Raw genomic sequence first — 27,701 nt, 5'->3', positions numbered from 1 at the left:
GGGGCGGAGCGCTGAGGCCGCTCCACGGGGGTTCCCGGAAGCGCGCGCGGGGTGGTGGCCGCGGCGAGTGTCTCGCGCTCCCTTGGCGTCCCCGGCGCCCTCGCCCGCCCCCGGCGCGGCCATGGCGCGGAGCCTCGCCTGCTGGCTGGGCGGCTGCCTGCTGGTGTCAGGTGAGGGGTCTGCGGGAAGGGGCAGGGGGACCGCCGCGGGCGGAGGCGCCAGGGAACCGCGAGGCCCGGCGAGATGCTTTGCTACGCACGTGGGGTGGCGATTCCCCAGGCGGCGACCCCAGATCGCAGCCGGTGGGTGCCCGTAAAGGGACCCAGTGCCGTGACCGGTCGCCGCACCAAGCTGCTGCGGCCGCCGCCCTGGATCCTGAAGCTGGGGAGGAGCCCCACCCACACCCGGCCCGCACCGTCCAGCCGGCGATCTCAAGGGGCGCTCCCCGCGTGCTGTGTTCGCGCTTGCTGCAGTTCCTGCCGGCGCGTCCTAACCAAGCGGCCTCCAGAGAGGCACAGAGCCTCCCCCGGCGGCTGTCTCAGACCCTCCTGGAGTCTGGAGGCGGCCCCTCCACGAGGCCCATTACACATCCTCCTCCTTCTGCCCGATCACCACCAGACCTGCTAGCAGAAGGGTCCACATCACCTTCCCCTTAAGCACTCGGCCCTGCGCCTTGAAATCTGAATTCTGCCGCCCAGTGTTCCGCTGTGGGGCTTTTGCGAGCTAAATCCAGTGAAACCTTCTCTGCCCTCCTCTACAACGAGTGCCCAGGTTCAAATAGCGCGATGGCTGACCCCTTCCTTCTTTGGGATGAACTGTGTGCTGGCCTTTGAAGCCCACACTCTCCAGTTTCTTCCATACCTCTCAGGATGGTTCTACTTGGGATCCTCTGCCTGATCTCTCTGTAGTTGAGTTCATGACCAAGCCTTCTCTCCCGCCCCTAAGTTTCAACAGACCAGTGGCATTAAATAATAGACCTGTGACTCTCACCTTTGTGTCTATTGGTACTAGTCGGGTGATAGGTGTGTTTATTATGCTCTCCTCTCTGCTTGTGTGTATGTCTAGAAAATTCTATTTAAAAGTTTAAAAATAATTTCTGCCTCTACCTCACATCCGCCCTCCCTGTGAGGGCCAAGCTGGCTTATCCAGCTGTTTACCTGACCTCCCCCCTTGAATCTTTTTTCAGCCTCTCCCATTTCAGAACTGAAATGGTTCCCTGCCCAGGCTCCAATCAGGGCACCAGATGCATAAGCCAGAAATGGACATTCATTTCAGTTCACCACATCAGAAAGTCTAGAGTTTATACCTCTGGAAATAGATCTGAAATCCACCTGCTGAGCCCTAACTCTCACACCTTTCTTCTAATGCAGGTCACCATCATCTGTCCCCACTTCATTTTTGCTTCCTACCTACCCCCACCCCAAAATTTCTTCTTAAACTAAAACTAAGAAGATATTAGTTCTTCAAATAAAATCTAGTCTCCTCAGCACAATTAACACACCCTCCCTCTCTCCCTCACCTACATGTCATTTGAAGACACAGAGCCCTAGGGGAGACCAAGGTGTTGAATGTGTCATTTTGGGGACAATATTTTTTAATGAAAGAAAAAGTTATATATATATTTTTTCCTTTGTTTTTACAGCATCGGGGCTGGTGCCACCTCCTGAAAATGTCAGAATGAAGTCAGTTAATTTCAAGAACATTCTACAGTGGACGTCGCCTGTTTTTCATAAAGGGAATCTGACTTTCACAACTCAATACCAAAGGTGGGTCTGGTGGCTCTTGGCAGGAAGGTGCCAGAACATGGTGGCCTTGGGCCAGGCCATAGAGGGAGGGAACCTAACTGTCACCCATGACAGCTAAGATGAGCCTCCCTGCTGACCTTTCTCTTTCCATCTAGGGAATTCCTGTGGCCAGCTTTTCCTTTTTATGATTCCCTCTTGGACTGTTTATTACAGGGCTGGTTGTAGATCTGGACGTGTTATCATGGGTGTAGATGTAGTCAGCCACAGTGGTAGTCTCACGGTGACTCAGTGCTATGCCAAAACTATCTCATCACCACTGATGTATTTTAAGAGGAAAATGCTACTGCTGTCATCTCCAGTTATTAGAGTAATATTGATACAAGTCAGTGTCCAAATAGAAGCTGACTATCTGAGAAACCAAGGTATGCAAAGCAGGCAGGAAGACCCCTGCTCCCACACCATCCACCGCCTCCCGTGGATTAGAGCAGCCCACCCCAGTGCCAAGCAGTGCAGTTGACTTGCCCAGTGGACTGTCAAAAACTCCATTGTCTGACAACAGCAGAGACTCTGGACAACAGCAGAGACAACTGTCACCCCTGACAATTATCTCAGGAGTGCTCTGAACACCCTCTACCTGTTCTGCTTGGTCACATTTCCCTGATAAAAGATAAAGAAGTCCATACCACCCCTCCCTTGGCAGCCTGTCACCATCTGCCACAGGTTGGACTGTAGGTGACACACCTTCACACCAGGTACAAATAGCAGCAGGAGGCCCAAGGCCAATGAGTGACGTGCCTGTGGCTCAGAGGAGGATAGACCAGCCCTTCAGTGAGGCAGGAGGAGATTCCCTTCAGTCCTGTTAATCCCATCCCCCACCCCACCCAGCTGTCATTTAATCAACACACCCAAGGCCCGTGAAGTCCTAGAATCCAAGTAGGAAAAAAAAAGATAATCTTTATCTACAAGTTGAGTTTTTGTTTTGTTTCTAGTTTAAAATAATTTCACACAACAAAAAATTCCAAAATTTCAAGTATAATACTAAGAACTTTAGATGGCCTACATCCAAATTCACCAGCTTTAAAATTTGCCACATTTCCTCTCCCTCCTTCCTATTTATCTCTTACACAGAATGCCCTTTGCCCCTTAGTATTTCAATGTATGTGTCATAAGAACAAGGATAATCTTTTATATCCCACAGTATAGTTATCAAATTCAGGAACGTCAACATGGCACAAAGCTTTCATCCAGTCTACAGTATAGAGTCCAAGGATTGAAGGAAGGTCATTCCACAACTTTTTTTTCCTGAGGTATATTCTTAGTACTAAGTCCTAGGACTCATATTTTTTTCCACTCAGTCTGGAAATCCTTAGAGATTTCACTGTGGAAAATTAACTATCCTCTTTTATCAGTCTGTTTTTTATTACCACTATGAAATACCTGAGGCTGGGAGCTTTATAAAGAAAATTTTTCCTCATAGTTTTGAAGGTCTAAGGCCAAAGTTTATATCTGGCCTTCTTGCTGGCAGGGTCACAAGGCAGCAGTGACAGGGAGCAACACATGAGAATACTGGTCTCTCTCTTATAAAGCCACTAGTCTTCAATCATGGGACCTCTGCCCCTATGACTTTATCTAAACCTAATCACCTCCCAGTGGCCCTCTGAACACATAGTCAATTAAGTGTCCACCCGGTCAATACCTCACAGTGGGGAAACACCGACATGTGTTTTAGAGGGAATAAACCATAGCACCTCTCTTTCTGTCTCTCTTCCCTGTGGTTTATTTTGGTGGGTCTGTGCTTTGCTGTTTTGCCATTGTAGTAGTTTTGCCATTGTCTTTTAGACAGAGGTCTCAGTGACTTTGTGAAGGTATGGGAGAGGTCATTCACCAAGTCAGCACCTGGGATCCAGCTGTCCTCCTCAGGAAACCACAGACAGAACATGGCATGTGCTAGGGCAAATAAACACATGCTGGCCACGTCCTTGGGGAAGAGGTTGGTCCCAGGAGATCTGATTCCTCTTACTTGGCTTCACAGAAGTCTTGCTTAGATTTAACCTGAACAGTTGCACAACAGGAGCTCTCTGTTGTGCGTCTGTTGTCAGGCTGGCCAGGATGGGGCTCTCTAGAAGATAGATTGGTGGTTACAATATGGAAACATCCAAAACTTAGATGTAAGTATGGGGAAGGGGTCATATTACCTATTGAATGGGGAAAGAGTTATTTGTGAAAGCAATTAAAATAACCTAGAAGTTATTGCAAAACAACTTTTGAAATGCTGTCAGCCAACTGATACATCAGTTTAAATTAAGGAAATGGCCAAATGTGAGAAAGTCCCTTAATGACATGACCCCTGGATTTTCCAGATAATAGGATATAAGACAGCCATGAAGAGTTGATTAATTGACTCATTGTCTGGGGCGTATTAAGTGGGAAAAGTAAATTATAAAATAGTATGATCACAATTGTCTCTACCTACTTTTTGCAAGGGATTGTTCTAAACATCACCAAGAATGCAGTGAGATGTGGTCTCCAAGACTCTAAAGTGAAACACAACTGAATGTAGTTGGACAGGTTTCCTAGGCTCTGCATACCTGACCCCTAAGCTGATGAATGTTGCTATTATTATCAGCATCACCATCATTGTTGCTTCTGAGGACAGCCAAAATGGTTTTGACATTTAGACAGGAAGATACAATGGAAAACTAGTCAGACTTCTCACTTACAGGAAGGGAGGCTGTGTGTCCATGGGTTAGATGGTGCCAATTACCCTCCTCAGGCTCTCCTGAGGTTAAGTTGTGGGAGGTGGAATTTGCTTAGCATCCCGGTGTTTCCAGATGTCATCTCTTCTTCCACATGATGTTTTTCCACTCTGTCTTCAGTGGTCGCTGTTGGGGCTATTGTCCTGACTGAAATTCATATTTGTTTTATAGTTTTTCTAGAATAAACAGTGTGAACCATTTCTAGGACATTATTTGAAATCAGCATAATATACTTACTTAATCTGTGTGTATCAAAATCTCACAAGTCATGCCTCACTGCTTTAAGATACACACAACCAAGGAAGGAAGGAGGCTTTCTTGGTCAAATATTTTGAATACTCAACCCCTTTCTGGAAAGACACATGCTTATTAGGATGTAAGGTCTCTGGGAGATTCTAATATGAAAACATCTAATTTTATGTTTAATGCAATTTCCCCCAAAATTATTTGTCCATGAGATAGATTATCTTTGAAATGCCTTATGATGACCCAAGGATCATTAACTGTATCCCACGGAGCACAGCTTGGAAAGTGCTAATGTAAATCATGCATGTAATTCATCAAGATCGATGATTAAGAATTGCTTTATTTTCTCTCCTTGTCCCCAGTTAGTCTTTGGTAGCAGAAAGAATAAAGCACCAGTCAGCCTGAAAGAAGCTGAAGTTCGAGCTCTCATGATTTTGTCTTTCTAATTGTGTAGTTATAGGAAATTCCAAGATAAATGCAAGAGCATTACCTCGACCCAATGCGACTTCTCAAATCTTTCCAAGTATGGCGACCACATCTTGAGAGTCAGGTCTGAATTTGCAGATGAATATTCAGACTGGGTGAACATCTCCTTCTGCCCTGTGGATGACAGTAAGCCATTCTGATTTCCATTCTGTTGGGTGTCATCGCTTGCCTTGGTTTTGTTCCACCTGGGTTGTCTATCAACAAGAATTCTTGGAGTGTGCAGGAAGTGGATAGCTCTGCACAAGGAGCTTGAGGAATATAACAAAGAAGGCCGCGGCCTTAAAGAAGCACAGGGGCACAACAGGAAAGGATGAAATGAAATAATTAAATATAAATTTGAAACTTCAGTGCCTTCATGGCATTGGGGCCAGCACTATTAATGAGAAGGATTCAGATGACAGTTTTCTGAATGGGAGTCAGTTTTGAATTATGATCTCAACAAAAGTATGACATGAAAGGCAGAAGAGTATAGACAGGTGTGGGGACAGAAAGGCCATATGCAGACAGGCAGCTTGCTCAGAGGAAGGACAGAAGGGGAGAGAGCTGATGTCGAGTGGGCTGGGATCAGGCTGCTGGTAAGAAAGCTCTAGGGCACACCCAGAGGGCCATGAGGACCCACCACAAGCACAGTTAGAGTATCAGGAACTGAAAACCAATTAAACTACCATGTAGCAATTAAGGCAGTAAAGACAATTCAGGGTTTCAAGACACTCACATACCCGCTATTTTAGTTAGCTCTTTTGCCACTGTGACCAAGAGACCTGACAAGAACCACATACAGGAGGAGAAGTTTATTTGGGGTTCACAGTTTCAGAGGTCTCAGTCCGTAGATGGCCAACTTATAGCTTGGGGCTCAAGGTGAGGCAGAACGTCATGGCATAAGGGTGTGGTAGAGAAAATCAGCTCAGGACATGTCCCCCAGGAAGCAGAGAGGAGAGAGCTATGCTCACCGGGGACAAAATGTAACCCCAAAGACACACCTCCAGTGACCTCTCCTCCAGCCACAACCTACCTGCCTATAGTTACTGTCCAGTTAATCCATATCAGTGCCTTAATGCACTTATTTTATTAAAAGTTCTCATAACCCAATCATATCACCTCTAAATTTTCTTGCATTATCTCACACATAAGCTTTTGGGGTACACATCTTATCTAAACCATAACAAGCCCTCTAAGAAGCACTCAGAGAGAAGAATTGAGAGAATTATCTTTATGCAGGGAAAGGTCTTTGTATGCGTCTCCTGCCCTGGACCCTTGTGTTTCTCCCTCGTAGACTATGGGGCCAGGATGTCCTTCTCTTTCCCAAATTCTGTCCCAGCTTGGGCAGACTTTTATTTTTGGAATCCAAAATTATTAAAGTTATATTATCTTTTCTAAGATTTTCTTTATAAAAACAAATAAAAAATGAATACAAAAAGTCCAGTTTAACAATAGTCACGTCTTCAAAACTCAGTGTAGTGTTCCTTGACTTAGTGGAGTCCCATTTCTGTAACTCAGTCATAACCTGAAAATATCATAAATCAAAATGCATTTAAGACCCAAAACCTTTCAAACATCCTAGCTGAGCAGCACAGCCCAGAATAGAGTACCGGTTGTCTCCCCTGATACTGTGTGACTGACGGAGCTGCAGGTCACCACTGGCCAGCATTGCAAGAGAGGATTGGGCTACATATCGACAGCCTGGGGAAAGAGCATGATTCAAAATCCCAGGTTTCTATCAATGCAGCTCACTTTCACAACTTCATAAAGTCCAAAACATCATAAATGAAGCCTTCATAAGTTTAAGACCATCTATTTAGGTTTCTGTTCCTATAATTGCCAGTTGATTCTGACTGGTTCCAAATCCTATTTTAGGTCCCATCTGTGGAAGTTCCCTTTAAAAACAGGCTAAGCAGCTTGTCAAAAGGTCACACAGATGATAAGTGGCAGAGCAAGGATTCAGACCCAAGCCCCTATGCCCATGCTCTTAGCAGCTCTGGCCCTATGTGGGATATTCACCTCCTGAAGTATTCTAGCAATAAGAAAGTGCTTCGTGACATCATGGGGAATCTGTTATATTGGCTTTGAGAAAGTATCTAACAAATTTTCTTGTCTGGTTTTCAGACCAGCAGATTACAATGGTAGAAGTAGGCTCCTTAGCAGCCCCCAGAAAGTAACAGTGGCCAGAAAAGAATACAGGACATAGGTCAACACAGTGCAGTTTCCCAGAGCCACGAGCTGTTCCCTCTGATTGTTATCAAGCACCTACTATGTGCCAGGCCATGCTCAGCATTGAAATTCCAGTAGCAAACAAGGCAAAAAAAAAAAAAAAACCTGTTCTCATGGAACATAGATTCTAATGGGAAAACTGATCTAGTAAAAGATAGGTTAGATCTAGAAAAAGACAGGTTAGAAAAATTCACGTGGTAATTATATATGTTAAGCATGTTAGGGTTGCCACTGAAAATAATAGAAGTACTATCTGTAGGTTCCAGCCCAGAAAAGGAAAGAAAATTTGAGCTATCAGAAGAAGGAAAAAAGAGGAGGAGGAAAAACAAAATAAAATACGATGTTTTTAAAAGCAGTCCTTACAGGTAACACAAGATAATGGATTTGGAATAATTCTAAAAATATTAGAAATTATAATAGACATAAATGAACTAAAGTGATTAATAAAGATTATCAGATTTTGTTTTTATAGTGTTGGGGGTTGAACCCAGGGTGACTTACATTGAGCTGTATCCCCAGCCCATTTTTTTTTTTTTTTTGCCTTATATAATCACACTTTCTTGTAGTGAGAATACTTTAAATCTACTCTCTTAGCCCAGCCCATTTTTTATTGTTTGTTTGGTTCAGGGATTAAAGCCAGAGGCATTTAACCACTGAGCCACATCCCTAGCCCTTTTATTTTGAGACAGGGTCTTGCTAAGTTGCTGAAGCTGGTCTTGAACTTGTGATCCTCCTGCTTTAGCCTTCTGAATAGTTGGCATTAGAAGCATGAATCAGATTTTTATTTTAAAGAAACAAACTCCACCTATCACCCTTTACCCCCTCATTTATAGCAAGGTCTATCAAAGAACAGTGTACTTAAATAGACTAATTGTCCTGCACAGTTATAAAACATTAGTGTTGCAGTAATGTTTTAAAAATGTGACTTTTATTATTTATCATTTTGATTTGTTCTTATACTTAGCCATTATTGGACCTCCTGCAGTGCAAGTAGAAGCACTTGCTGATTCTTTACACATGCAATTCTTAGCTCCCCAAATTGAGAATGAACCAGAAACATGGACCATGAAGAACTTTTATTCCTCATGGACTTACAATGTGCACTATTGGAAAAATGGAACTGATAAGAAGGTAAACTTGGCTAATCACATGCACTTCAATGTGGGCACCCATGTTCTCTGTTGAGTTTTGACCCGATGAAAGAAGGCAGGAGTCCACCCAGGCAGAGCCTTGCAAGGCGGCAGCATCCATGGTCCAGAGGATCTAAGGCTGGTCCTCTAAGAGCCAGAGCTTCCCAGGCTGAAGCACGACTGTACCTTGGGCTCAAACTTCCCAGCCCCCAATGGAAATACAGAAAGCAAGTTTTAGGGTGAAGTCTGCATGACGAGAATAGACCCTTTTCCCAGGAAGGGAAGTTGCAGGAGAGAGCAGGGCTGAGTCAGCAATTGGTGGGGGAAGTTGGAGTCCACTGAATCAGGTGACCAGCTGAATGATTGCTGAGTCATGGCGTCAACACCCCATGCCCCAGATCAGTCACATATCAAATATGTCAAGTCTGTAGTCAAGGCACCCCCTACCCCAGGACGCTACATTCACCTTTTTTTTTTTTTTGTAGCGGGGTAGGGGTACCAGGTATTGAACTCAGGGGCACTCAACCACTGAGCCACCTCCTCAGCCCTGTTTTGTATTTTATTTAGAGACAGGGTCTCACTGAGTTGCTTAGTGCCTCACCATTGCTGAGGCCACCTTTGAACTCGTGATCCTCCTGTCTCAGCCTCTGCTGGGACTACTGTTATGCGCTACCATTCCAGGCCACCATTCGCCTTCTTTACCACAGTTTTCGCTGTTGCTCTCCTCTTTAGGGAACAACTCCTTTAAAAACTTGGCTTTGGAACTTGAAAGCAAAATGAAAGAAAAAGAAATGGAAACAGACCTCAGTGGATCAGCGATGCTCTATTAAGCACCTGAGGGGCACGTTTTCAAAAGAGATAATGGCAGCTGGTTACGATAGGGGTCTGAGTTTTGTAGGGTTTAGTTAGACTGAATCACAGCAGAATGTTGGGCAGTCAGGGGGACAGTCGTGAAAGTCCAGGGTCCATTGTTTTCCTTCTCTCCCTGGGACTCACTGTTCTTTTTTTTTTTTTTCTCCCTGGGTTTATTACTATTTTTTTTCTTAAAGACATTTTAGTTGTAGATGGACCCAATACCTTCATTTTATTTATTTATTTTTATGTGGTGCTGAGGCTTGAACCCAGTGCCTCACACATGCCAGGCAAGCACTCTGCCACTGAGCCACACCACAGCCCCCTGGGGTTATTATTTTCTATATCATTCAGATCCTAAAGACCTGATGGGAGTATTCCCCTGCCACCATGTGGCTCAGGTAACATGAATGTCTTCAGCTTCCTCAGATCTTCAAAACGGTTATAATAACCCACTTCATCCATAAAACAGGGTAATAATTCACTTCATAGGATTGTTGGAGAGTTTTAATCACAAAATGAAAAACATGTCCCATTTCCTGGAACAGTGTATGTGATCACTACATGAGGTCCCCTTCCCTTTATGTAGACCTATTAAGGCCTTTTGTGTTCATCCTTGGGCAGACTTAGTTTGCCAGTTCAGACCTACTGAACTGAATACCATTCATAGTCCTAAACTGACTTACATATATGTTATATAGGATATATTTCATTAAATGTTGCTCATATCACTTACTTCTCAAAAAATTGGGAGGAAGAGATCACCCATGTTTATCGTCTTAATTAAATACACACATTCACACACATACTAAACAACAACAATAAAAGTTAATCCCCCCACAATTCCTCATCATGATGCAGTACCTTAATCTGTTCCTGCTGCTATAACAGAATAGCACAGAGTGTGTAAAATATAAACAGTATAAATTATTTCTCACAATACTGGAGATATATGCTGGAGTCTGAAAAGGCCAAGATGGAGACACTGGAAGATTCAGGGTCTGGTGAGGGCTGTTCTCTCTGCTCCCAAGATGAGGTCTTGTTGCAGCATCTTAACTAGCCCAAGATGAAAATCAGAGGGGGTGCAGAGCCCCTGATTCCTCTTTCACAAGCTTACTAATCCCATTCACGAGGGCTCACTTGTGACCTTGTAAAGCCTCCACCTCTTAATACTGTCATATTGGTGATTTAGCTTCAGGGTAGGAATAGCAGGGGGACACATACATTCAAACCCTGGCATGTGGGGCATCTGCTTCCTCATAGAAGAGCTGATTTGGTTATAGTCAAGACTCCAGGAAATGTGCCTGGAAAGCAACACAGAATATTTGGTTTTACACCCACTCATCCAATGCAGGTGTTTCTGCTAACCCCTGAGACTCAAAGAGAAGACCCAGAACCCCCTCCGGGGTGAGAAGCCTCCTCTAAGGATCTGGCTCTGTACTCACCCCACTGTAGCTAAGTGCCTGCAACACTAAACTAAGCATGAAATGCAAATCCCATTTTATATTTAGCTTCTTATATTTATTCTTTTATATTAAGCTTCTAGAACACTCCACCAGCAACGGCACAGGCATCTCGTTACACATTTGTCCTCTCACTTTGCCGGATTGTGTGGAAGGAAGGGTTGTGTTGCTGGAAAGGCCACTGGTTCCCCAGTTGCTCCCTCCCAGGGGCCTAAATGTCATCATTACCCACGTATATGGTTCCCTTCTAGAACGCAAACGTTTCAAGACAGTCAGATTAGTTCCCTACACTAATAACACTTTTAGAAATTCCACATATGCTTGCCACTTATGGTCTGAGTTTTAGTCTTTTTTCAAAAACTGCATTGTAAGGCTTCAGAGGCACTGGACTTCTAGAAATGAAAGCCAGGAGTTTTTTAGGTGTGGTTTGGTTTGCTTTGTTTGTTTTTTAAATTAACTTCATAGAAACTCTGTCATTCTCTTCATATATTCAACAGTATAGTCAAATCTTGCCCTCAGAGAGTTTGATTTTTTATACAGTAATCAAGCTGTCACCAATCCAGGTGCCAAAGTTTAAAAAAAAAGGAGTCTGCACTCGCTCTGTAGGCTCTTTTAATGCCCTTTATTTTTTTAGGAACTACTTCAGTTTCTCAAATTGAGAAATAGCTCATTAATTATGATATATTGCATTCAGCTTCAACTGAGATGAGTCAGTAACTCCAGCTGCCAGGGAAGAACAGGCTGTGGAATGCTCCCTGAGCAAGCCAGGGCCTCTGGAGAACCCCACGCAGCCAAGATCAGAACCCCACGCAGCCAAGATCAGAAACATGCTCTGTATTAGTAGCTAGTGCTGCTGTCACAGAATGCCAACAGTTAGGTAGCTTCAACCACAGGAATTTATTGTCTGCTGAAAATCTAAGACCAAGGTGTCCACAAGGCCGTGCTCCATCTGAAGCTGCGGGGATTTGTCCCACTCCTCTGTCCAGTTGAATTAGAGACCCACCTCATAACCTCAGTTTAACTTGGTGACCTCTGTAAAGGCCCTACCTCCCTATAAGGTCACATCATAGGTACCAGGGGTTAGGACTTCAACCTATGAATTTTTTTTTTTTAGTTTTCGGTGGACACAACATCTTTATTTTATTTTTATGTGGTGCTGAGGATTGAACCCAGCGCCCCACGCATGCCAGGCGAGTGCGTTACCGCTTGAGCCACATCCCCAGCCCAAGAATTTTTAAGGGACACAGTTCAACCCATTAAAACTGGTTTATCTTTGGGGAAGGGGCAGTTTGCATATCATTTAGGGTAGAGAATTTGGGAAACAAGATGATTTGTCAGGGTTGGGGCTGTAGCTCAGTGGTAGAGCGCTTGCCTAGGATGTGTGAGGCATTAGGTTTGATCCCCAGAACCACATAAAAATAAATGAATAAATAAAGTTTTTTTAGTTGTGGCCATCTTCAACTAAAAAATATATATATATTTAAAAAAAGAAAAGAAAAGATGGTTTGTCAGCATCACAGTCCGTCTTGCTGCATCCCTTAGAATAGTGTGGAGTCCCTGAAATGAGCTGGGAGGAGCGAGCACCTGCCATTGTTCTTTACTGTTTTAAGTCTGAAGCAGTAATCACAGCTTGTTAAGTGTGAGAAAAAAAAAAGAGAAGAAAAAATAATGGTCTCCCTTCACTGTTAAGGTGTGTTCTTGTTTCATCCCCATTACCAGTTTCAAACTACTCTTCAGTATGACTTTGGGGTCCTCAGAAACCTGGAGCCCTGGACAATTTACTGCATTCAAGTTCAAGCATTTCTTCTTGTTCGGAACAAAACTGGGGAATGGAGTGAGCCTGTGTGTGAGCGAACAATGGAGGGTGAGTGAGACGCACAGTGTGTGCTTCAGCCTCTGCGGCATTTTAAAAGAATTACACACACCACACACAATCCTCAGGCATCATCACAATCTGCTCAGACTCCTGCTCAGGAATTAGCATCCCCTCCTCTGAAGGTCAGCTTCATGCTGAGAAGGAGATGCCCGCTTCTGAGACTGCTCGTTCACTTAGCCCAAGGCATTGACGGCAGGGTGGTCCATTGGGCAGCTGAAGTTGGCCCCACAAGCCCGTCTTCGCCCTGCTTGACTGCGCTCTCCAGCTCCCCAGAGCAAGACCATTCTCCCCAGACCACCCTGCAGAGCTGGAGCTTTGCCACACCCCCATGCGCCCTGGAAGTCTCCTTCCCAGGGCATACACGAGTCCTGCAGATGCATGAGGACTGGCAGGGAGGGTTTGGGAACCTCATCACTGTCCTCAGCTGGTGCTGCTGGTATAGCCCCTTGTCGATTATGAGATAGGCCCTCACCTCCATCCTTCACATATGATGGGGACCACAGTGTCCAGCCCAGTGCCTGCACACTTGGTGTTTCTTAAAAGAGCAGACGGGGGCAGGTGAAGGGGAGAGAGGAGCAGGTGCCTGGGTGCTGGTGCTTTATGTGCACCATGTGGCGGTTGAGCTTCGTGGGGATCACTGTCGCCCGCATGTCTGCATAGCAGAGCAGCCTCTTTTGTTACACAGAGACACGGTCAAAGGGTTTGGGAAGCTCAGACAGTGGAAGATGGGACACATATAGGGCCATTCATGTCACAAAGCTTGGCATGAGGGGTACAATTTGATCAAAAAGAAAATTAGTTTAAATAGTTCACAACTGCAAGTGATTACTCTGACAATAGCCAAACATTTTATAAAAGAAAGGGAAAAAGGAAATGACCAAAAACGTGCTCTTGTCAAATATCATTTTAGTTTTGGGGGTTGGGTGGGTTTTTTGGTTTTGTTTTTGTTTTTCATTCTCACTTTATGTAATCTTATAATCAGTTGTGGGTTTTTTTTTTTAATATTTTTAGTTGTAGATGGACACGATGTCTTTATTTATTTTTATGTGGTGCTGAGGATCAAACCCAGGGCCTCACACGTGCTAGGCAAACGTGCAACCACGAGCCACAACCCCTGCCCTTACGATCAGTTTTTAATGAGAGCTTTGTAAGGATCTTTTCCCCTTTTGCAGACTAGAAAATGAAGGTTCAGAGATAACAATTAAGTTACCCAAAGCACTCAGCTGGTAAATTACATGGACAGAACAGAACACAGACCAGTCTAAGCCTGGATTGTGTCCCCTGTAATTTTCTGCCTGCATATTCATTCCAAAGGTAAAGTGAGGCATCACATCCCTATGGATAAAACAGAAAGGTGGTCTGTCCCACAGTGTGAAATAGACTGAAATTAAGGGGAATATCCTGGTAACTTGTTTTTCTGCATCCTGTATTTTCTCATAGTGAGAGAAAGGCTGAAGGGCTGCCTGCCTCCCGCCTCCCATCACCCCCCTGTCTCCTGCACACACCTCCGCCCCCCACCTAAAGGATACCAAAAAATCTGAAAATAGGAGTTGTTCGTGCTAGCAGGCTAACTGCAAAATCTGCATATGTATGTTTCCTGCCTTTTGTCCCCACTTTGACACCTCTTCTCTCTTAAAAGCTTTGTTCCCCAGAACATTGGAAACAAAACGTTTTCTTCTGTCTTGTTTCAGAGCCTAGCCCCACCCCTGAGTGAGTGACAGTTCTAGCACATGAAGCAGGAATTGATGGGGAGCTAGTATAGAGGCCTGGACCTGGTGAGGGCGCGTGCTAGACACGCGAGGGCAGTGCCGGCAAAGATGCAAACAGAAGAGGAGGAGGGAAGGAGGCAGAAGACACAGCAGGTGCCTCCCAGCCTCTCCCCCGCACAGATGCCAGTATTTAAGGCATGTCCATTCTGAGTCACACACATGGCGCATTCCCTGGGATACCAGCAGATGCCTGCAGTTAAGGTAGCTCCAGGACCAATACACTGTCCAGAGTTCTTGGGTTTTGGGGGAGGTTTTTGTATGTGGTGCTGAGAATCGAATCCAGTGCCTCACACATTGCTAGGCAACTGCTCTACTCTGAGCCACAACCCCAGCCCCCAGAGTTCTTTGATCAACCCTGAGTGACAGTTGACATTTTCCCCACAAACAATCCTTTTCAAATGACTTGCTCTCTAATAAGCAGAGTTCGATCTCCTGGCCTCTCTTGGCACCAAATGCACTGGACTTTACTCATGAGGGTGGTACTGATAGTCAGGGGCAGGGCATAGGGAGGCCTGGCTGCCAGGGCAACTGGAGAAGGGGCCTGCTGGTGAATGAGGAGAGATGTGACCAGGAATGACCAGGTGATGTCCTGGATACTGTCCTGGAGAAGCCAAGTGTGATTCTATCTGTAAAACCAGATCTGTCTCAGTGGTGTTGCAGTAGGAGAAAGAGCCCGCTCCATTTATGCAGAGGAGACGGGACCCCTTACAGAAGAATGAGGGAGTGAAAAAATGACAAAATTCAGGTAAATGCCATTGCCATTAGACCACCTGTGTCTGTTAATTGGCATTTATCAAAGTCAGGCTCCTACTCTCCCCTGGGGACTGTCCTCTCTGGTAGCTTCAAAGGAATGGTGCTCAGTTTCTTGAAGAATATACTCCTGGGTTGTAGCAGACCACTATATGCATAAAGGGAGAGGAAAGATTCACAGTGGCAAGCCCTTTTTAGTGAAAGCTCTCAGGAGGACAGGTCAGGGGCTCATGGTCTATGTTGGCAAGGCCACGGGGTGTGCCCTTTAAACAGGCTGGGCCTTCTGTCAGAAGCTCAAGAGGGGCTGGGTCATCCCAGGGATGCAACTCAGGCTCCCAGGAGCCGTGCTGCAGCTTGGTGGGTCTCTCAGAGGTGGAGTCATTAGTGGTGAGTTTCTGCACCATGGCTCTTTCTCCCTTGGGCTTGGCCTTGGGGGTTGGTTTGCTGCTTCAAAACCGAAGAGGTGGATCCAGAGCAGGGGGCTTATTGCCACCTAAAAGTAAGTAAATTGACCCAAATCCTTGCTTATTATTCTTATTATATGTGCTATTCGTAATCCCAGAGACCAAACTTTGAAGAAACAGGAAAGGGGTGCGACTCAGTGAGCACCTTGGGTCCTCCACCCCTCTGCTGTGTTTTCCAGGATTTCTAAGACGCTGTCTGAGATGGACAAATGGGCACTCTTTTGAGGGATTGCCATTGAATTGCAGTGGCTAACATGGCCTTCCGGTCACTGAGATCCAACCTGTACATGACAAGAGTGTAACCCACCCTGTTGTCCCTGGCAGAAACAAAGTTTTCCTGGGTGGTGGCCGTCGTGCTGATAGCTTCGGTCTTCGTGGTGTTCCTGATGTTCCTCGGCTGCTCTGTCTCCCTGTGGTACATTTACAAGAAGACCAAGTACACCTTCTCCCCTGGGAATTCACTTCCACAGCACCTGAAAGAGGTAGGTAGGAGGGAGTGAGATGTGCCTTAGAAAACCCCTGCTGGAAGAGTTCTCCAAGGTCAGGGCTGCCCATTCCAAGGTCAAGGCTGCCTGTTCCAGACAGTATTTTCCTGGGGAATAGTACACATCTTGTGTGCTGGTCCATCGCCATATGCCCATTCAGAGAAACCTGAGTCCAAAGACCAGCCCTTAGGAAGAAAGCAAAGGATTGTCTCAGATGTGACCTGGATGGCGCCTTCTCTGGCCTTCACTGCCCAAAGCCCCAAGTCCTCAGGAAGCCATGCTGATGGTTGTGGGGCAGGAAAGGAAAGAGCAAAGCTCCCAGTAGAGAAGATGAGAAAGAGAACACTGTAGGCCAAGTGCCAGCGAGGAGCCGAGGGTGAGAACGGGATCAGGGAGAGGTGTGCTTTTAGTTTGGGAATATCTGAGAATGACTTCAATCTGGTTGTGCATCTGAGACTTTAGGGAGGCAATTTTCAAGATGTAGAAGAAAAAAGATTTAATCCATCTAAAGACTGTAGGACTGAAGAGGCCGTAAGAAATAAAATTCTGGATACACAATCAACCCTCTATGTCCACAGGTCCCACATCTATGGTCTCAGCCAGCTGCAGATCAGATATATCTGGGGGTGGGGGAGGGGGAATGCAACTGTACTGAACATGTACAGAGTTTTTTTTCTAGTCATTATTTTCTATATAATACAGTATAACAACTATTTACATTTATCAGGTGGTATAAATGATCTAGAGATAATTAAAGTATACAGGAGAATGTGCATAGGTTACATTCAAATACTACACAAGTTTATGTAAGGAATCCGTGGATTTTGCTATCCACAAGGGGTCCTACAGCCAATCCCCATGGATACTGAAGGGCAACTATTTACTGACACTTAAAATTGAAAAATATGCCAAGTGCAGACCCAAAAAGCACCTATCTAAGACACTAAGATAGAAATTTGCATTCAAAAGGCTCCATGGTAAATTTCCTTGGGCATGATACCTCTAAAGGAGTGAAGATGGCAGAATGGGGCACAGAGAGGTTGAGCTATCATGCAGCAGCAACACAGGCCTCATCCAGTCCCCAAGGGCTCTGAGCTGGAATAGCCCTTCAGAAGTATCCCAAGCTGAGGCAAGAGAGCTGGACCTGGGAACCCCTCAGTGGCCATGTGGTAGATACAGGAAACCCCGGGGAAGGGACCTCACCTAGGACGAGGTACAAGCATCAGCACCAGTATTCCTGGCAGCTGAGAGGGCAGGCACCTCATTCCTGAAGGGAGAGCTGTATGGCCTCTCTCAGCATCCGCCACAGCCTGCCCCTTGGACCACTGGGACCTACCAGGAACAGCTCCTTCAGGATTTCTTTTCCTGGGGAAGGTTCCAAGAGCAAGTTAGTAAGACAAACCCCATCTCCCACCACTGCAGCTGGTTCCAAGACCATGAGTAATATTCATGGTCTTTTCCTTCACCATCATTCATCCTCTCCGTCCTGTGACTAGCCTCTGCTGGCCTAGCAGGACTGAGCTCTGGCCCCCAGGCCCTTCTTGGGCAGTGACTGCTCTGCCTGTCCATTTGCATCAGAACTGGGCAGGAGAGAGCCAGGAGATGCCCCAGTGACTCCATTGGGCACCCACCAGAGTGTGGCAGCAGCATTAGCCCTTCCTGGTGACCAGTGTGGCCACTCCTTTCTTTGCCTACTGGTCTTGCATGAGAAGCAGCAGCCATAGTGTCAAGTTGAATGGGCCTCATGCTGTGTTTACTGGTCAAATGCTCTTACTCTAAAATCCTCTGGACTAGGGTTCAGCAAACTATTCCTTAAAGGGTTGGATAGAAAATATTTAAGGCTTTGCAGACCAAGTGGTAAAATCGAAATTACACAGGTACGTATATAACCATTTAAATGTAATCATCTAAAAATCTTGACTCATGGGCTGTACAGAAATAATCAGTGGACTAGATTTGGCTCATGGGCTGTAGACTCACAAAATCTACCCAAGTGGTGACCAGGGCCACTCCTTTATCTCTTGATTCTTGAACCCATGTGTTCTACCTCCTGAGGCCATAGGAACAAATAGCGGTTGTTGGTTCTAGGTGCGTGCCAGGTGCTGGGGGCATCTTCACAGGGTATTGTCTCCAAGCAGGCATCCCACTTTGAACAGGCCATTCTTTTATTCTTCCTGGCTGGTGCGTTGTATGATATGATTAGTGGGTACCATGGGCAAGTGCCCACTCCTGGCCCTCTTAGATATCAGGATTATTCTACTAGAACTTCCACTGAAAAGTACGGCATATTGGGTGTCTTATCCAACAGCAGTATATTGACATTTCTACAAACTGAAAGTCTGAGTTCACGGTGTGGGCAGGATTGGTTCCTACTGAGAGCTATGAGGAGAGTCACTCCAGGCCTTTCCCCTACTTTCTGCTGGTTGCCGACAGTCTTTGGCATTCCTCGGTGCATAGAAGCCTCACCCTACCCTCTGTCCTCACCTTCACATAGCCTTCTCCCTGGGTATGCCCATGTCCACATTTCCCCTTTTAATAAGGACATCGGTCATATTGGACCAGAGGCCTGCTGTGCTCTGGTTCGACCTTATTCTAACTTACCTAATCATTTTTTCATGACTGTTTGCAAGTAAGTTCATATTCCGAAGTACTGGAGGTTAGGACTTATGTAAAATTTTATAGGGACACAGTTCAAGCTACAGTGTGTGCCAGTAGACCAAATTCTCAGTAAGATCTCCGTGGTGCCGACTGAGGCCTGTTGGACACAAAATGGCAAGTCATTTCTGAAATGACTGTCCACTTAATAAGGATCCATCACTTCCAGGGAACAAGGGATTTGATGTCATCAACTTGCCACCAGGTGGCCATTTGGTCTCCTTGCGGGTGCTGTCATCCCAGGGGCTCAGCACTGATCTCTACTACAGGAGGTTGGACATTTGGCCGCAGCTGTTGCCACGTTAGTCTTGGGGGGCAGGAGGTCTGCTCTTGGGTCCATGCAGAGCCTCCATCCGTGGCACTGTGGCTGTTCTGTTTATGAGCCCACTGGGCCACATATGGGTGACAAATGGCCGAGGCTGGCTGCCCACTGGCTGTGTCATCCTGTCTCCTTGGTTCTTCCCTTTCCATGGCACATGCTGTCAGTGGGGGTTAGTATGTGTTACAGAAATTCACACACTTCAGCTGTACACTGCCACCCACGTGCCTCTTCCCCAGGGACGTGTCCTTGTCCCTGACCTTCCAGCCTTCCTTCTGCTAGGTTCCAATCTCCAGCCCAGCCATGACCTCAGCCTGTGAGTCCATGGCAAACCTGATCTTTGGTCACTTTACTTTACACATAAAGTAGATGACTGGATACATGGTCGGAGTCTCCACCTGTTGGAGGGCTTTCTGCCTGAGGGGGGAGCCCGTGCAACAGCAGGACATTTCCAGGTTGCACCCACATGCCATGCCAGCTGCCTGTGAACCAGGGTTGGCTTTTCCCTTCTTCTTCAGCTGGTCATAAGGACCTGTCCCTCATCTACTCACAGTATGAGCAGGGGCAGAGCAAGGTGCATGGGGACAGATGACATGGGAGTCTGAGCCACCTATATATGTGACTGACCTGTGCCCTCTGACCCTGTCTTAGGATCTGATGTGACTGAACAGGCCCCAAAGATAGTGTCAGTTTATGTAACAAACACAAACTTTCTAAAAAACAAAAAAAAGATGATTTTAGGCCTGGAGATATAGCTTTGTTGGTACAGTGCTTGCCTCACATGCACAAGGTCCTGGCTTCAATCCCCAAAACCACACACACACATTAAAAAAAAAAAAAAACAAGAAAGGGAGGAAGGATGGAAGGATGGATGATTCGCAAATCCAGGGAACATGCATCATGGCAAACCATGGGGACCCTTGGGCTCACCCGGAGAGGCAGAGGAAACAGGTGTTTTAAAAGGTAAATTGAAGAAAGTTACATAAGTGGTTTTGAAGTAATGATCCTTGGCTCTGAGAATCAATAACCACCTTGGTGTCAGCACAGGGTTGTGAAGGTGGTTTTTGGGCAGATGTCTGTCCTTGAAGAGATAGTCTTTGCGCAAGGTTGTGGTTTGGTAGAATCTCTTGTAATAGTTCCTGTTATCAGGGAAATCATGCATGAGGGTCCCACCTACCCCATCCCCACCCCTGCTTAAGACCTTCCAATTCCATTTAGTTTGGTTTGATTTAAGTGGCTCCATTTTGGTACCTAACTTTCATAGTGGTCACTCACGGACAGCATTGTCACCTAGTATCTCATGGCCAGAGGCTCTGCATCTGCCAGGCCTCCATACCACTCAGTGAGCTGTTTTCCAGACAGGATATCCTGATCTGCTGCAGATGACCCAGCCTGATCCCAGAACTCTAGTGTCCACATTGTGATTTTCTTCTTAGGATTGATCTGTGAACTCCACCCAAGGTCATTTTGCACCAAAGACACTTCAAGGATCTGCCAGGTCACATGTCCATCAGGTTCAGTTAGTCTGTCCTCATGGTAGAGAGTGCACCTGTCTGGAAGCAGAGGTAGAGCTGTCTGCTCTGTAGTCCACTCCTGCTGCGGGGCCCTTGCCCGCCCTGGGTCCCCCCAGACAGCAGCCCTCAGTCTCCTGATAAACACCCTGTAGCGTATCCCCATGTGCGGAATGTGCTGCTCCAATGCCTAACGGGACCTACCAAGCTAGCTCGTTCTTCTTAGTGGCGGGAGGGGTGACATATGATGGACTGTTCATAGCCCCACTGAGCTGGGGTAGCAAGATAAGTTGCTGAGAAACCAAAGAAGATACCCAGATATAGCCAGGTGCAGTGGCGCGCACCTGTAATCCCAGCGGCTGGGGGAGGCTGAGGCAGGAGGATGGCGAGTTCAAAGCCAGCCCCAGCAACAGCGAAGTGCCAAGCAACTCAGTGAGACGCTGTCTCTAAATAAAATATAAAATAGGGCTCAGTGGTTAAGTGCCCCTGAGTTCAATCCTTGGTACCCCCCCCCCTCTCCCAAAAAAGAAGATACCCAAGATGACATGTGAGACATAAGGTTTTTTGAAAACTGTTCATGGGAGGGTCAGCTGCGACAGGCTAGATGGATAACACCTCCATCTTTTGTGGTGCATTATCCAGTGGCAGCCAGCTGGATGAGCACATGTCCTCTCCACAGCTTGTTCTGCACCAGGTAATTCAGGGAGGGGGCTTCTAGGCTGAGCCACATGAGCAGCAGTGTCATTAGCTTGCTTTGTTCCAGCATCTAAGGAGCAGTTGTCTGGTCACGTGCTAGAAAGCAGTTTCCACAGATAACACTCTTTTCCCTAGTTTCCACTACATGAGTCACTTCCTTCAACATAATGCTTACCTTGGCTTGGCTATGTCCCGGATGCTTCCAGGATCTGGTGTTTCAGTGTACTCCTGCTTTCAGGGATGTCACATATGGTAATTCAGTCTTGACTTGGAGAGAATGTTCCAGCATGCCCCACTCCACGGGACCCTTCCAACTTCCCTGATGTAGCAGGTCCCTGTTTCTTCATAGGGCGAGTTCGCCACCCTCTGCAGTGTGTGCCTTACCCGTGCCTTGGCACTTCTTGAACTTCTGGCCCTACTGATGCATTGTGATAGCTAACACGAAGCCTTTGTCCCCACACCAACCAGTCAGGGCTGCCCCTGGGAAGAGACGTGGTATTATGGAAGGTAACTGCCTCCTGTGAAGGGCGCTGCCCAGCGAGGGACCCGGCTGTGAGCCATTCCAGCTGTTGGCATTCCAGGAAGCTGGAGAATAAGGGGATCCACCATGAAGGGGTCTGGGTTGCACAGGGCAGCACCCTCTGTGGATAGAAAGTGGAACTCATGACTGGGGGCGAGTGTTTGAGAGCAGCTGGAACCTTCTCCACAGGATGCCTGCAAGCCCTGCAGCACTAGGAAGCATCAGGAATCCTCTAGGCGTGAGCCTTGTGAAGGCACAAGAACAAAAAAGAGGGTCAGGCCCTTTGTTCTGGGTAGAAGGTATTTTCTTGAGAACCAAAAGGAAACTATTCACCTGCTATTTTTGTTGCTTGGCTTTTCCATCAAAGAAACTGGTCAGACAGGAAAGAACAGATGGCAAATCAAAGCTGAGGCTAGTGTAATGGAGGGGGTCGTGGGAATGAGCGCTCCCCTGCGAGGCTGGCAGTTCCTGTAATATCTGAGCAACACAGAGGTTGGGGTGCTGGAGAGGGGCCCAGAAGAGTAAGGGTCAAGGAAGTTCCAAAGCACTTCAGGGCTTATCGGGGTCTCCCCAGCACCAAATTCTCCATCTTGGCTCTTATTGTATAGAATGTGTTAATCACGGCCCAGAGAATGATTTGGGGTTTAGGGAGATGAGCTGGGAGGGAGCTTTGAGTTGAGAGCAGAAAAGGTTATTCAACATTGAGCTGTTGAGCTGCCACCTGTTTCTCTGGGTCCAACCGGGAGATTCAGCTCGATATTTGCTTTTTTGAAATTTAGTGCACCTTCCCTTGGTTTCCCTTCCTCTCCCTTCCCCAGGAGAATAACGGGTAACTTCAGCAAGACTCTGACCGTGGATCCACTGGACATGAGGTTTAGGGAGCTCCCGCCTCCTCCCAGCTTTGTCCTTGCCCAGCAGGGAACTGGACACAGTTCCCCTGGCCTCCCCACTCCCTTCCTTGGGTGGAAATCGTGACAGGTCCAAACCAGCAGGCACAGCAGCTGCAGCATATCAAAAGTCTGAGCAGGACAGAACGGGCTAATGGATTAAAGGGGGGACCACGGCGTTCCATCGGGAGGGGACAGGTTACAAGTGCAAAGCTTTAAAAAATTTCTCCAATACATGTTTCTCCATGTAACTGTGAGCATTAAGGGCATAGCTCCCCTATCTGGATGAAGACTGAAGAACGTGAAATTAGCAGAGATTTCCAGAAGTATATCTGGGCATCTTCATTGTTCAAAGTGTTAGAGAGATAAGTGTGATTGGACTATGTTCCCTGTCCCTAACTGGCCCTGTCTATGAGAGAAATGACCTGTGGACAAGTCAGTGTCCATCAAATGTACTGAGACAGCACAATTTAATAGGAACATATCATAAGCCATAAGCGTGCACCACCACACTGGCCATCATAACCCTCCCCTACCCCTTTGCTAGATTTTTTAAAAGTAAAAAGAAACAGGTGAAGTAAACACTAATCACATGTTTTATATAACCTCATGTATATAAAATAGCATCATTTCAACATGTAACCAATGTATTTTTAAGTTATTAAGGTATTTACATTCTTTTTTTTTTTTTACGTAGCCCCTACATAATAGGTTGTAATTCACACAGCACACATAGAACAATCTAGCCACACTCCAAGTGGTCAGTAGCCACTACCATCCTAGATAGTTCAGGGCTAAGGGCTGAAATCAAGGATCAGGTAGGATGGCGGGGAACGTCAAACAGGGCCTAACTCAGCCTGAGGACGTGAGAGAGACCATGTGTTCTTCCAAGACATGATCATCCAGGCCTGCAATCCTAGAGGAAATGCCAGCCAGGCTGCGTATGCCCCACAGCGTCATGATTGAGCTGAAAGTCCTCCCTGTTGGACTGGGAATGTAGCTCAGTTGGTAGAGTGTATGCTTAGCATGTGCAAGGCCCGGGGTTCAATCCCCAGCACACCCACATAAAAAAGGAACTATCAGAGGGCGACCTGGGATCACTTAGCAACTGAGTTGCACATCTCATTGTCGCATCTTTTAAAATTGTGGTAAAATACACATGGCACAAAATTTCCACGTAATCTTTTTTTCTCTCTCTCTCTTATACTGGGAATTGAACCCAGGGGCTCTTTACCACGGAGCCACATCCCCAGCTCTTTTTCTTTTCCTTTTGAGACAGGATCTCACTGAGTTGCCCAGGTTAGCCTTGGGCTTGAAATCCTCCTACCTCAGCCCCTTACCCCCATCACAGTCACTGGAAGTACAGGCATGTGCCACCACACCTGGCCATCATAACCTCCCCCACCCCTTTTTTTTTTAAGAGTGTATTTGGGATTTTACAAAATGAGTACCAGAATTGCATACTTCCCAACAATAAAAACCCACTTTTATAATTTTTTTCAACTGATATCAAACTGATGCTCAGCAGTTCATAAAAATCAATAAAGCAAAAATAAGCATGCCTAAAAATCAGAGCAAGTAATAAAGTTTACATTAAAATTATGGGGTATCTGGGCTGGGGATATAGCTCAGTTGGTAGAGTGTTTGCCTCGCATGCATAAGTCCCTGGTTCAATCCCCAGCACCACACACACACGAAAACTACAATATATAAAGTATATACATGTCATGTAACTTTAGATTTTCTGTTGGTGGTGTATTTTTTTAATTTGTTCTAATCAGTTATACATGACAATAGAATGCATTTTGACACATCATACCTAAATGAAGTATAACTTCTCATTCTTCTGATTGTACATGTTGTAGAATCACATGGTCATGTAATCATACATGTACATAGGGTACTAATGTCTAATTCATTCTACTACCCTTCCTACCACCATACTCCCTCCCCTCCCTTCACTCCTCTCTGCCTAATGCCAAGTACTTTTATTTTTCCCTTGCCATCCCTCCTTATTATGAATTAATATCTGCAGATCAGAGAAAATATTTGGCCTTTGGTTTTTTGGGATTGGCTTAGTGTGCTATTCTCTAGCTCCATCCAGTTACCTGCAAATGCCATAATTTCATTCTTCTTTAAGGCTGAGTAATATTCCATTGTGTATATATACCATCTTTTCTTTATCCATTCATCCGCTGAAAGACATCTAGGTTGGTACCATAGTTTGGCTATTGTGAATTGAACTGCTATAACATTGATGCGGCATCATCACTGTAATATGCAGATTTTAAGTCCTTTGGGTATAAACTGATGAGTGGGATAGCTGAGTCAAATGCTGGTTCCATTCCAAGTTTTCTGAGGAAACTTTCCATAATGTACCGATTTGCAGTCCCACCAACAATGTATGAGTGTACCTTTTGCCCCACATCCTTGCCAACACTTATTGTTGCTTATATTCCTGATAATTGCCATTCTGACTGGAGTGAGGTGAAATCTTAGTTTTGATTTTCATTTCTCTTATGCAGCCATCACCACCATTCACCATTCACATTCAGAACTTTTTTCATTTTCCAAAAGTAAACTCTTTCCCCTCTCCCCCAAATCCTGGCAATAACCATTCTTCTACCTGCCTCTATAAATCCAACTCTTCCACCCTTAAATAAATGGAATCGTACAGTATTTCTCCTCTGGAGACTGGCCGGTTTCACCTAGTCTTTAGGTGTCTTTAGGGTTTATCCATGTGTAGCATGTCTCAGAACTTCCTCTTTTTTAATGCTAACTAATATTCCATTGCAACAAATGCACCACATTTGTTGTATGTTCATCCACACGTGGACACTGGGCTTGCTTCTACCTTCAGTTGTTGTTAATAATGCTGCTGTGAACATGGGTGTACCAATATCTCTTCAACATACTGCTTTTATTTCTCTTGGAACTGTACCTAGGAATGAATTGCTAGATAATATGATAATTGTGTTTTTTATTTATAAAGGAAGCACCGTACTGTTACTGTTACATTTTTAAAATAATATTTTTCATCCCAGAAATCCTATATAAAATCTTTGTAAGGCCAGAAAAAAGAAATGGTACTGAACTGTCCTCTTTCCCCCAACAGTTTCTGGGCAACCCCCATCACAGCAAGCTTCTGTTCTTCTCCTTCCCGCTCTCGGATGAGAACGAAGTTTTTGACAAATTAAGTGTCATTTCAGAAGACTGTGAAAGCAGCAAGCAGAATCCTGGTGACAGCTGCAGCTTTGGGACTCCATCTGGGCCAGGACCCCCGGAGCTCATTTCCAAGGGGGAGACCCATTTCCAAGGAGGAGACCCGTACGGGGACTCCCCACTTCTCTCATCTGCCTCAGAGGGTGATCAGAGTGACTGCCTGAGGAAACCCCAAATCTAGAACTCCTACACGTGGACTTGTCCAAGGAGCTGAGCTTTGAAGGCTCATGTGGCAAAAATACTCCATCCTGTGAACTCACCACTCCAAAAAGACTTTAATGATTAAAAAAGAAATTGACTTAAAGAGTATAATTTTTAGCCTCTCGTACTCATCAAAACAAGGATCATGTTTTATTTGTGAGAAACAAATATTTAAAATTAGAGATGAAATGGAGATGGTATGAAATCCTACCAGAGTGCTGATCAGCTAACCTAAAAACCAACCTCAACTCAAAAGTGGTCAGCACCACACTGGACAGACATGAATTTTTTTGGATTTCAGGAAGACTTTGATATTTCTTTTTCTATTTATCTGTGTTTTATGTACTGCAGGTGCTCTGTTAAAGTTTGATTCTCTTATCTAATCTGTGTTTGTGTCAGTCAGCTTCCTGTTATTATGACAAAGTACATAACATAAACAAGTTAAAAGGAGAAAAGGTTTATTTTGGCTCACGGTGTCAGAAGTTCCAGTCCATGTGTTGGTTGGCCCTGTGGCTTTGGGCCTGTGGCGGCACAGTAAGTATATCATGGTGGGCTACATGGTGGAGGAGGCTGTTCCCCTCCTTTCAGCCAAAGAGAGAAGAGCCAGGGTCCCAATATCCCCTTCAAGGTCGTGACCCCAAAGACCCAACTTCCTTGGATGAGGCCCTGCCTCTTAAAGGTTCTGCCACACTCCAGTAGGGCCACAGGCTGGGTTCCAGGTCTTGAGTACACAGGTCTTTGGGGACATATAAGATCCAAACTATAAAAGTGTTAATGTTTTGTATAATTGTTAGTGAATTCCGTTTGCCAGGTTTTTTTTTTTTAAATATTTTTTAGTTGTTGATGGATCTTTTATTTATATGTGGTGCTGAGACTCGAACCCAGCACCTCACTCATGCTAGGCAAGCACTCTACCACTGAGCCATAACCCCAGCCCTTCCATTTGCCATTTTTGACATCCATTCCTTCAGCCAGGCGTGTGCTGGGTCTGGGGAAGCTTCATGGAACAGAAGGTCCCCGGGCTTTGTCCAGCATAGACACTAGTCTGTGCCCTGTCGTTTTTCTCCTGTGTGAGGATGGGAAGGCCTAAGGATTGGCAATAACATTTAAAATGCTGTGCCAACACCCGCAGACAGTAGACAGCCAATAAATGGCAGCTCTTCCTACAGCTAGATCATCTCACAGGCGTGACCACTCTGCCAGGAACAGATGTCCCTTTTGTGCCGAATTGTCCAGTAAAGCAGATCCATCAAAGGCCCCCAAACAGAAAAAGTGCTCTTTTAGTTAATTTGACATTGGGCGGTGGGTACAGCTCAGCAATAGAGCACTTGCCTGGCAGATGCAAGGCCCTGGGCTAGGTCCCCAGCCCCACAAATAAGTGAATGAAATCATTAGACATTTAAATGTGTGTATTTATGTAGGCTCTGGTCAGATGCAGGACTTTCTTGCCCACAGAAGAG

The 27,701-nt window shown here is 45.7% G+C and overlaps 1 protein-coding gene across 1 annotated transcript; it reads left to right on the top strand.

Annotated features, from left to right (window-relative positions):
* Positions 1-60: 60 nt before the first annotated feature.
* Positions 61-26,624, top strand: Il10rb (interleukin 10 receptor subunit beta). Its single transcript, XM_027929104.2, has 7 exons — positions 61-170; positions 1,643-1,766; positions 5,202-5,359; positions 8,406-8,572; positions 12,606-12,750; positions 16,070-16,227; positions 25,934-26,624. Exons 1-7 carry the CDS (start codon positions 122-124, stop codon positions 26,219-26,221), a joined length of 1,089 nt encoding a protein of 362 aa, XP_027784905.1. The 5' UTR covers positions 61-121; the 3' UTR covers positions 26,222-26,624.
* The last annotated feature ends 1,077 nt before the right edge of the window (positions 26,625-27,701 follow it).

Source organism: Marmota flaviventris, chromosome 8, assembly GCF_047511675.1.
Source record: "Marmota flaviventris isolate mMarFla1 chromosome 8, mMarFla1.hap1, whole genome shotgun sequence".
NCBI lineage: Eukaryota > Metazoa > Chordata > Mammalia > Rodentia > Sciuridae > Marmota > Marmota flaviventris.
Note: the sequence above shows the minus strand (reverse complement) of the source record. Positions and strands in the feature narration are given on the sequence as shown.